General features: G+C 42.2%; 1 protein-coding gene across 3 annotated transcripts in view; it reads right to left on the minus strand.

The window, feature by feature from the left end:
- The window catches only part of zcchc2 (zinc finger, CCHC domain containing 2), a 35,232-nt gene that overhangs the window by 4,297 nt on the left and 18,626 nt on the right, over positions 1-12,309 (minus strand). For 2 of the 3 annotated variants that reach the window (XM_080418047.1, XM_080418046.1), the window contains exons 4-11: positions 8,992-9,063; positions 7,763-7,863; positions 4,834-4,925; positions 3,391-3,453; positions 2,511-2,571; positions 2,020-2,149; positions 779-849; positions 79-152 (exon numbers count right to left, since the gene is read on the minus strand). In XM_080418047.1, the coding sequence (XP_080274173.1) occupies positions 79-152; positions 779-849; positions 2,020-2,149; positions 2,511-2,571; positions 3,391-3,453; positions 4,834-4,925; positions 7,763-7,863; positions 8,992-9,063 (664 nt within the window). The remainder of the gene's footprint in view (positions 1-78; positions 153-778; positions 850-2,019; positions 2,150-2,510; positions 2,572-3,390; positions 3,454-4,833; positions 4,926-7,762; positions 7,864-8,991; positions 9,064-12,309) is intronic. The other variant, XM_080418048.1, reaches the window with a different exon arrangement.

Genomic DNA, 12,309 nt, shown 5'->3' on the forward strand with positions numbered 1-12,309 from the left:
ACAGAACCGAAAGAGACGATATCCATCCATTGATACAGGTACTGTATCAGACACCTAGGTGTAGGTGTAGACACCTACCTCTCCTCTGTGGTGGCTGGCCTTCAGCCACACTGCCATTGGTGATACAGGCAGCTGCTTTCTTCCCCTTGTCCCTGAGGGAACACATAAACAGAGGGCATTAACAGCACTGTTAATGAACAAACATTCACATTATTTAGTAGACTAGTAGACAGCACACTATAAAAGATGGGAAATAGACAATGGTGGTGGTCTGTGGATGTGCACCACTCTATGCTACACTGCGAAATAAAATAAAAAACACTGCAAAAAGGGTTTAATTTGTACACCCTAACTTGCTCTGGTTATTTTGTGGATCCAGGATATCTTAGACTTCAACTACCTGTTCATTTTGATTTGTAGCACAATCGTAAAACAATATCGGCATATACCCAAATAAACTGTTGCCTTTAGTAACGCGTCAATTGTGGGAGCTTTGTGCTGTTTGTCAGTACACACACACACACACACACACACACACACACACACACACACACACACACACACACACACACACACACACACACACACACACACACACACACACACACACACACACACACACACACACACACACACACACACACACAGTATTGATGAGAATTGAATATATAAATAGTCTCAACTAATATGTGTTCACCTGCAATTCACCAACCTCAGCAAGTCAATTTCCTTTTAATGCGTCAAATAAAATACAATGGGGCGGCTGCTGTCATCATACCTGTCTGTGGCCTGCATGGGCCAGCTCTTTTTTCCGACAGGGTGACTGCTTCTCTTCTCAGAATCCTGGAACTTTGGGAGGAGAGGAGAGACAGGAAACACTGAATTTTACAATTTCATGAAGAGCATTTCTGAGGTTACGTCATTATGCGTTTTATTTCTCAGTAACCACTGCTCTGCCTCTTTTTATGTTGCTGTGGACGTTGAAACGTATACGCCAATACAAGCTCATTTAAAAATCCATAATTCAGGTAAAATGTTGTTGGAGAAATCTCGTATATCCATATTTAAACTTTAACGTTTTTTCTTCTTAAATCAATACCCTACTTCTTCATACTACAGTCACTGTACTAATGGATATTTTTGCTACTTTTGTGTGACACTGTAGTACAGAGAAAGTGAAAGTGGTTACGTCTGTCGGTGGGCTTTATAAATACTATACATATTGAACCAATGAAAAGTACTTGTGACTAAATAACTGCATAGAATCCACAGGTTCAGGATAATACCAATGAGGTGGTCATTATTGTAAGAGAACACCAATCGTATGTTATACCTTTTATTACTTTAAGTCATGGCACGGTTTATAAATCATGCATGTTCCAATCGTAAATCAATAAATTGTTCAAATCAATCTTTTCTCCAGGGACAATAACACAACTCCCATTTGTAAGTACCATCCAATTCAAAAGCCGTACGTCTCTCATTAATTACATTACTCCGCTACCGTCATGTGAGAGCATGTCACACCAATAAACCAATAAATTGTTATCATTTTTGTAGATTTTATTTTTTTTACACTTTCAGATTGCTTTTCACAACCTACTGAATTAAGTTGTGAATGATATCATGATGTATATTTTGAGACAGAGAGAGAGTGCGAGAGAGAATGTGCCTCGTCAGCAAAAGTGCACGCACATACACACGTTCTTGATCATGTGACTCAATGTGTGGCACAGATTCTCTCAAACACACACCCACATACATACACACCCACACAACACACAATCTTTAGCACAAAGGTACGGTCAACTCCAGGAAGCTATAATCATTAACTAGATCAGATCTGAAGTTCACATTTAAGAACACAAGTTTGTGTTACTGTTTTAATTGGTAATACACCACAGCTGGTACTACGAGTGGCAGAGAGCTGCGTGTTATTACAGACCTGTAAGGGGGTCCATTTGGACCAGATGGTCCCCCAAACCAGACTTTGAGAACCAGTGCTCTTTCTAGACTGACCTGTTGGGTGCCAGGTTCCTGGCCGCTCTTCATCACGTTACTCTTCTTCCTCCGTTCAGCCTGGCCGTTATAGTCAGAGCTGTGGACTCCCTTGCGAGTCTCCCCCTTGGAACCTTTTGCACCGGAGACACTGGAGCAGAGGGGACGGAATAAACAGCTGCACACTGTTTCTATTCACATGCTGGCCATTTTGCTCCCTCGCAGTTGGGAGGTGTGATGCCACAGCAAAATGGCCGCTGTATTAATTATGGTCAGTGAACCATGAAGTTAGCAAATATATTCTATCTAGAATGATGCTACAATGGGACAAATTAAACACTTAAGCCATATATATGCGCTGTTAGCTTGAAAATTGGCTATTTTCACTCATTTTGAAATAATGGCATGCCAACAAAATAATGGCAGGTTGAAAATCGTTAAACACATTCAGCTATCACAAACTAGGACAGAATGAGCAAAGAGGAGAGGGAGAAGAGAAGAGAGAGATTTACCCAACACTGGGGCTCTTGCTACCAATCTTCTTCCTGGGTCCCTGAACGTATGACTCTGCATCTGGGAGAACAGCAACAAAACCACAATTAGAACCCATAACATGCCAGTATTAACCCATTTACACTGCACTTCACTATACCACTAGGGTTGGGATCCGGAAGCGGAGGAACCGGATCCAACATTAAGGAACCGGAATCGGTTCCATCACATTTGGAACGGGATTTTATCACACTGTCAGAGCTGGTATGTGGACTTTCACGTCTGCTATACAATTACAATACTGGTGGTTCAATTTCAACGACCAACATAACTCTGAGAGTGTACAAATGGAACCAAATGGACCCGTAACCCCGGGTCGTGGGTCTAGGCTAGGCCTGAGTGTCCTTGAGAAAGGCAACCAGATGCTCCACGGCCTGCATTTCAGAAAAAGATGTGTACTCTCTCTGTGTGTGTGTGTGTGTGTGTGTGTGTGTGTGTGTGTGTGTGTGTGTGTGTGTGTGTGTGTGTGTGTGTGTGTGTGTGTGTGTGTGTGTGTGTGTGTGTGTGTGTGTGTGTGTGTGGTGAAAATAAAATAATTTTACCACTTTAAAGCTATACATACATCAGCTATTTGAAAATAGCCTATCTACAAGCTCACACATTGCAACGTGTTCTGATCTTGTAGGTTTCAAATCTTTAAAAAAAAAACGGTTTTCTTTTTGAAAAATAAAAATAAAAATAAAAATATAACACAAATTTTGTATGGGGATCCCACTGGCACAAAGTATTTTCTGATCTGGCGGTCCACGACCGAAAACGTATTAATTTGGGGGTCCATGATGACATGAAAAAGTTTGAGAACCACTGTTTTAGTAAATAAGAAGACACATCATCTCTCACCTTCCTCTTGGCTGGAGGCATCAGAGCAGTCATCCTGATAGGCTTTCCCCAGCTGGCAGTTGCCTGGAGAGGAAACGGTGATGTTGTTAGCTAGCTATGCGTCCCGCGTCAGAGACACATTTTATTCCAAAAGGACCCATTAAACGCACTATCGACGTGTCCTCTGGACGCATCGATAGTGAGTTCAATGTGTCCTTTTGGAAGACAATAAAGTGCGTTTAATGTGCCCTTTTATTAGGGATTCAATAAGAATTTCCCTGGGACTCATTTAAAAAAAAAAAGACCACAGATGGGGACGCCGGTAGCCAAGTGGTTAAGGCGCATACCACAAAGGCTTTGATGCCTGACAGTGTGTCCCGGGTTCAATTCCCGTGCCCGGCGGTGGATTTACTGCATGTCACTCCCCTACTCTCTCCCAGTTTCCTGTCTCTCGCCACTGTACCATCAATAAAGGCAGGAAATCCCCCCCCCCCCCAAAAAAAAGACCACACGAGTCCCATGACTAATTCAGTTGAAAACCCAGCAGCATCGCTGGAGAAACATACACTTAACACACACACACACACACACACACACACACACACACACACACACACACAGTGGAAATACAGTACACTGGTACAGGTGCAATGTGTCACACCAGGTGTCTTAGGTGATGGTGACATGGTGGAAAAAGTGTGTCTCTGTGCGTCTGTGCGTGGGAGAACACCATCTGGCCCCAGCAAAAGGCCAGTGTGTGAGAGTTCATGTAAGTGTAAAAGCTCCTCCAGTGGACTGGACTGACTACATGATGTTTGTACATGAAGACATTTAACTGCACTATTCCTTCTGCCCAGTAGGTGGTAGTGATAACTAACTATGGTGTGTTTCTTATACATACAGTGCTAGTATAAAACATACACTGGCTTTGGGGCTAACATTGTACAAATTAAAAGCACAAATTTCCAAGGCCAGTCCAAGCGGTTTAACAAACTCTACTTATGGTCTCAGTCGGTAGAGCACTCGCCTTTGGACCACAAGGTCATGGGTTCTCAGCGTATCAGTAGCACGGCTTGGGTGCGCCAGTCATGCGTTAAGTACTGGGAGCTGATGGTAGGTGTTGCACTCCACCTCAGCAATCCATCTCCCAGAGGTCTAGCGCATTGAAACGGGGATAAACTCCCACGTTCTTGGCTGATACCGACAGTAAGCCTCGCTGACCTACTTCCTTACTTAGGTCGTGCTCTGTTCTCCATCATAGAGTAGCACACCAAATTGCACCATTCTTCATGTTTCACACACACACACACACACACACACACACACACACACACACACACACACACACACACACACACACACACACACACACACACACACACACACACACACACACACACACACACACACACACACACACACACACACACACACACACACACACACACACACAGTGTTACTTACATCTGCAGCAGGTAGGTTTGGAGTCACAGTTGAAGAAACTGCAGACCTTCCTGGTCTGTCTGAAGAGTGGAGGAGCACACATGAACCTCTCCCTGACACACACACAGAAGACACACACATGTTAATGTCACAGTAATGTCATACATCTCTTGTGGCTCTGGAGATATAAAGTGACCGCTTGGTAGGGCTAGGCGATAGGACTTAATTCTCTGCGTGCGTGTTTTGTATTTTCGGGTCCCAATGGGACATATTGCAGGATTATGCAGGACTAGACGGTAATATTGTGGGATTATAGGGAACCAAAAAAGCACTTAAATTTTACACACGGGCAGGAGCAGGCAGTCGGAAATGAACTGCGAGCGGTCAAGAAATAAATAAAACCATTGCGTGCGCAGAATAGTCAGAAATCCAGTGGGAGCGGGCAGGAGTTGCCAGAGGGGCTCTACTTCCCATCTCTATCCCCCGGATCCGGTCGAAGTGTCCTTGAGCAAGACACTGAACCCCTAACTGCTTCAATGAGTAGGTTGGTGCCTTGCACGGTGTCTTCCATTGTTGGCGTGTGGATGCGTGTGTGAATGGGCTCATGTTATGGATAAAGCATTGGATAGAGGTGCTATATAAATGCAACGTTAACAATTTACGTTTGCACTGCATTGTGGGTCTGAATAAAATATGTCCCATTTCAGTGTTCAGTTGTGTAAGATGGATAGTGCAATAAAGTTAATGCAGATTCATGAGGTGACCATCTTTTACGAGATGTTCTCTCCTCTTGTTACTGTGGATTTATCACTTCATGGCAAACATCTTCTCCTAAAAAGGACAATATGTAATTGTGGATGTTGAAGTGACACGCTCACAGCTCAGCAGGTGATCTGTGTCAAGCACGCAAGGCACAAACGCACGCATGCACGCACGCACACACACACACAGAGTAATGCTGAGCTAGAGAGAAAGGGCTGGCTCATTTATTTATTTTTGCACAGGAGTGCATCATTTCTAATAAGCACTGCAAACCCTGCCCACACCATTATTTTTAAGTTAATCATCGATAGTCTGCTTTTTTACGTTTTACGTGTACATTTGCACATGTATAATTTTCTGTGTGCATGTCTCTTGCATGTATACATGTATATTTTTGTTCTTCGCTTAGACGTATTGCTTTGCTCTTAACCTGTGCAGGTGGTCGACTACGGTTGTTTTAAATGTGCTCTATAAATAAAGTATGATTGATTGATTCCCACAAATTTCAGGAAAAGTAGCATTTTTTCCATCAGGTGTGCAGAAGTGAACTAGATGCAGAAAACGTCATAATTAAAATGTCTTTCAATAAATCATTGCTATTGTGAAAGAGTCAGTGGACAGTGAAAAAACATAACCACATATTTTGGATTTCCATTGCTAGTTATTGCGTATTCAGACTGCATAACATTGCCACTTGTTTACAGTATATTGATTGCACTTATTTCTAAATTTGCCTTTTCCATTTGGCTGTTCTGATACCATACATCATAAATCACATATACTTGGTTGGAAATAACTCCGTTGACGTTTCAGTGTGCGTGCGTGTACACTCAAGCCAAACTAAATTAATATAATGTCCAACCATGCATGGAGCCAACATCTTTCTATTCAGAAAGAATTGGTTACATTTTGTTGTAAATAATTGCACCCACATTCAAGTGCATAACTGTGAAATTAAAATCCGATTTTATATGTTTTTTAGAGTAGTCTCAATGCCAGCAGCAGGGTGAGTGCAGGATCATATAACTATACTGTAGGTTTCACTTCTGGCACTTTCACTTCACGACAAAATGAAACTTATGGAGACAAGCAGGGGTGTGTCTGTCTCTGCACATAATGTTTATGTGCGTGTGCGTGTGTGTGTGTACGCATACGTACAGTATGTGCATGTGCGGAGGTTACTAGAAGGGCAGTTGTAAGGTTAACTGAAAACGTAGGCTTTCACAATATTTATTGACCAAATGTTAAATTGTGTCACCATATTGTCAGATTTTGTCTTCATTTCTTAGTTAAGGCGGAGGTAAGCGTTGGAAAGCGCCTGTGGCCGAAAATCTGTTGTCGAATGGGCAGTGTGTACTCGTGTCGAGTCGTAAGTTGTAAGGAAGCGTCAAAAGCTGACCGAACATGCTCGGTCGGCTACCGAACGTCGGGCTGGCGGAGAGGAGACAGAGCTCTCTGGTTGGCTGCAGGAGGGGTAGCGGGACCCTTTCTAAAATGCAATACTGAGTAGGTTAACCGGAAGGCTCGCCCCCAGCGGTTCTTGTATTGTTGTATTTGTTTTACTCAGGATAAGGTTAGACATAAGTTTAAGGTTAGGTGTAGTTTTACTGAGGTTACGTTTAGGAATAAGGTTAGGTTTAGGCATAGTTTACTGAGGTTACGTTTATACCGACCGCCAGATTTTCCCCGGGGCGTCTGTGTTTTTGGGGTGAGCGTTTTTGTATTCCAGAGTAGTGCTATTGGAATCTACACAGGTGTACCCAAATAATTAATTACATCATGCGTGCGCTGCGTAAAAGTAGGTCAAATCAATTATGCTGTCAATCCAGCTTAGCAGGTCCGAATCACACTACTCCCGACTCTAGCTTTCAGCTTCATAACGTTTGATAGAGGGACAAGAAAAACATGATTGATACACCGATTATATGTGAATATAGACACTTGACAGATTATAGAGACCTTTGAATTATAACATTCACTTGAGAATTGGCTGAGTATGGCCGAGTCAAAATACCGGTGTCCAAAGACGCGTGTGTGGCTCATCTCGTTCAAACGCCAGCTGTCAGCTGTCAGAAGTTGGCCCTGATCCAGAAAAGTTTGAGAACCACTGGGCTACTCCCCCTCAGATGTCGTAAAACGGTGGTTAATGGCGGTAATCAGTGGTAAACAATGTCCCTGTTGGCCCTACCTGAGGCTTCTCTCCACATCACAGCTCTCATACTTGTCTCCCTGGCTGAGCAGCTGCAGGATTCCCTTCTCAAAGGACTCGGTGCTCTGCTCTTTGGGAAGCTGGTGGACACACAGACAAGACAGGTTGCTTTAACGACATCATCGCCATTCATTTAGGCTCCATTTGCACAATGTGACTTTTTCCATTTTCTTTTTGCAGAGAGAGAATGTGGCTTTGAATCGAGCCTCAACCAGAGATCCTATTGAGGCATCGTTTCAGAAACTCCTGCAGTTCCTCTTCTCAGTCACTTACTTCTCACTGTTCCACTTACAAACATTTGCATGCATTACATAATATTATATACCAGTGGTTCTTCCAAAACGCTGTGCCGAGGCACACTGGTGTGCAGTGAGACACATTACTATTGCAATATACAGAATACAACTATAAATAAACTCTCATTTCCCAATACAGAGGCAAATGATATACCCTAAAAATATAATTTAAACACTTTCAACCTGGCGTCGCTACTTTGGGCATATCATTATAGGATTGTTGTTTTTAATACATTAAATAATTTGTTTGTTTATTATTATAGACATAATACAAGTTATGTTCAAAATAACTTATTTATTATAACTTATTTACTTGAAGATTTGTGAATGTATAGAATAGGGTTTTTATTTCATATTAGTGAATAAAAATAAACATTTACAGAGGGATAAGAGTGTTATAGAGGCTATTTTGCATTAATACAGGTATGCCTTGAAAATGTTATTGCCCTAAGGTGTGCCTTGGGTACAAAAAGTTAGGTAAACATCACTCATATTTCACATCTGTTTCAAAATATATAATAGTACAAAGTGCCCAAAAATATGTATTTTCATATGTTGTCCAAAGCATGATAATGCCTCATTTCTGCTGCTTGTGTGCCAGTTTGAGATTGAAGTTGTCAATTCTGTTTGAAGTTTCATGTGACTTGCCTTAATATTAGTCAAAAAACTCTCTACTGCTGAAAGCGCCATCTTTAAACCACGCAAGCCTGGTTTAAGGTTCGTTGTACAACGAAAATAGCCAATCATAGCTCATAATGCGTCACAATGCAACGCGTTGAGAGCTTGTACTGTAGATCTGCTATTTTTTTTACATTTTGTAATATTTTTGCATATGCCCAAAATAGAGATGCGAGGTTGGAAGTGGTTAAACAGCAGGCCAGTCCACCGCAGGGGTGAAAACTGTGTGTGTACCTTGAGTAAGAAATTCTCCAGCTCCAGGTGGGTTTTTGTCACGCTACTGGATGAGGAGTCCGACCACTGGACCTGAAACACACAGAGAACACACACAACCCTCAGTATGTAGACCATTCAGGCATGACTGCAAATCACTCAGTTGGATATGTGTGAGGTGGCTTTAACACGGGGTCACAGTGAACTCAAGACAAGCAATGTTAGAGAAACCAGACTGAGAGAGAGACACTGCCTGGCTTTTTGGAACGAACACAAACATGGAGACGGGGCTTCCCCCGGTGTATTATAACCCTGGTGGGGCAGCGTTCTCTCCTAGTTACATACACAGAGGTACTAGCAAAATTTCCCATGAGCACACAGAGATGCCTAAGTGAGCCTAATCTTTCCCCAGCAATACTCCACGCTGACAATGTGGAAGTTTAATTAATGACAGTCATATCTAACTGGAAAACACATATTACAACTGACATCTCTCTTCCTATTTATTTGGGGAACCACTTTTGAGTACGCAGAGAACCAAAAATAAAATGCTGATATAAAACGCAATGGAGTTTTTCCATTTTATTTTTAAGCACTTAAACCCCAGCATTGGTATTGTGGGGATCGACAAGCTCACAATGCGTCGCAGTGTGAGCTTGTCGATCGGCTATTTTCAGCAAAAGCTTTCCTCACAATAACAGAAACAATACAATAGTATTGAACCCTGAGGGACTCCGGTTACCCATATGGAGTTTAAGTGGTTAAATTCAGTCAGTTGGCGCCGGCTGCATCGATTCCGCAGCTGTCTGTCAAATATGCTGCTAAGTGTTGTCTCTACTTGCACAAGAGACTGTGATATTCTACCTCATGGGTATTTGTATTTTGACCATACACCTTATGTATATTTGACAATGTGTCCTGTTACGAGTGTTATCTGACTTTGTTTTCTCTTTCTCCTCTCTCTACTTGTGACTATTTTTGAAACTGCAAAGCGTTGGGGGCTTGTATGAAATTTCACCCACTCTTTTACACTTTGTGATGTGACAAAGTTGAAGTTAAGTGGGGTACTCCAGTGAACCCAGTCGTCAGTGTTCATGGGTGGGATTGGGAAGCAGGCAGGAGATCATGTTTTTACTACACTAGTAGCGAGTGCTATTGGTTGTTCGGGGCTCCGTTTAGCGGAGAGGAGATCACAGGGAACCTGTGAACCTTTTCAAGCGCCAAACTCTCAACATGAACTCTCATTGTTTTTGTTTTACGCCAACACCTTATAATTCTTAAAATGTCCTGTTATGTAACTAAGACACCACTCCATTCAATGATTTGTCATAACGTGAACATATGTGATACACAATTACACAAATGTATCATTCTCTAGTGTTGGTAACCTGTGGTTACCGTGTTTTAATTTGTTTAATGACACTCATACATGATCGTGTATGAACCATACATCCGCAACACCTGAAAGGCTCCCAGTCACACCCACACACTTAAATAATATAAAAATATAAACGATTGGGATATTTGCACTATTTCCAAATGTTTGTTCCTGGACCGTGGCTTCAATAACAATACTGAGGTAGAGGTTCAGGAATTCACCTATCTGGGCAGTAAGAGAACAACAGACGGAGATTCAGGGGCAGATGTTCGGCAAGGGGAGCTTTTTCCGTATTGAAGAGCATATGGAGATCATCAAAGATCAGCACAAAAAAACATCCGTCACAAGCTGGAAATGTTTCAGACAAGATGCCTAGGGAGAATACTATGGCTATTTTGGCCCATGACAGGTCTCCAATGAACACCTTTACAGAGGAACAGGCCTGACCCTACTGTCAAGTGTGATCAAGTTGAGAAGGTGTATGTTGAGTGGACATGTGTGCAGAATGGACCTAAGTGTCATCCCAAGGGTAGCCATGAGATGGACACCAGGGAGGAGAAAAAGAGGCCGACTCAAAGAGACATGGAGAAGATATGTGAAGGAGGAAATGAAACAACTTGGATGGACTCGGGGCCAAGTGCAGCATTGGGCAGTAGACAGACAGCGTTGGCGTGCGTTGGTGACGACTTTATGTGCTATCCAGCACGAGGATGATTAACTCTTACCCTGCCAGAGTTTTTTCAGAACAGTCTGTAGCCTCTGCCAGGGTTTTGACCGATTTTGGTACCTTTTCGCATAGCCACAAAATATTTTTCCCCAGAAAATTTCTAATCACAGATGAGATTCAGGTGTGGTTTCACAAATGTCAACGGAGGTCAATTTGACCTTGTTGTCATGTGTTGTTTGATGTTTGAAAATAGCTCAAAACCAGTGGTTTCAAACCAAAAAACATTGTGAATTGTTTGTCCGTTTCAATTTTAACATTGAAGTGGATGGAGCAGCAAATCTTTGGAAATTGTTATCTCCTTATTCGTTTGGAATATCGAAAAGGTGTCAATACTAAATAATTAGAGAATCTTTTTAGAATTTTTTTTATTTATTTTTTTCCAGGACGTTTTTAAACGTCTTTGGCAGGCAACAGCTAATTTCTCAAAGACGTTTATAAACGTCTTTGGCAGTTATAGAGTTAAGTGAGTGAGTGAAGCACAGTGGCTTGGGAAACGGATACTTTTTTATGTCTAGAAATGAGGGAAGGAACAAAAGGTCAAGGGTCAGTGGTCCATCATTTCAACAAGATCATTGTTTTTATGTGCGATCACTGTTGTGCAAGATGACATACTGTATGCCTGTTTACCTGATAGCGGATGAGTGCTGTGTGTGCGTGTGTGTGTGTGTGTGTGTGTGTGTGTGTGTGTGTGTGTGTGTGTGTGTGTGTGTGTGTGTGTGTGTGTGTGTGTGTGTGTGTGTGTGTGTGTGTGTGTGTGTGTGTGTGCGTAAACAGTAGTGGAATCCAAGACAAACAGATGGAGGGTGGTGGAGACTTGCTGTTGTCATTTGGCAAAGGGAAAGCAAAACTCTCCCTCCCTTCCTCTCGCTGTCTATACCCCCCATATTCTTGTGCCTCAATTCTCTCTCCCAAACATTCCCACATCTCTTCTCTCCCCCTGTTGAAGCATCCTTTTATACATACGTATATATATTTTTTATACATATAATATCCCTCGGTTTGTTTTATGTTGGTATTATACAGGAGCAACCGTTTTCACAAACATGGCCAACATGTTCTTTCTCACCATTAGCAGCAGTAAGAGAAGCCGTTTCTGCTGCCATCCATCCATATTTCCTGTGCCATGATAGCATATAACACGGTACAGCTGTTGTCATTGACATTATTTTTATGTTTTAGTTGTCAAACGACTGACTATAAAAAGTGATTTGATCGACAAAATGCTAGCAACCCA

Source organism: Gymnoscopelus braueri (assembly GCF_963280865.1).
Source record: "Gymnoscopelus braueri genome assembly, chromosome: 21".
Classification (NCBI taxonomy): domain Eukaryota; kingdom Metazoa; phylum Chordata; class Actinopteri; order Myctophiformes; family Myctophidae; genus Gymnoscopelus; species Gymnoscopelus braueri.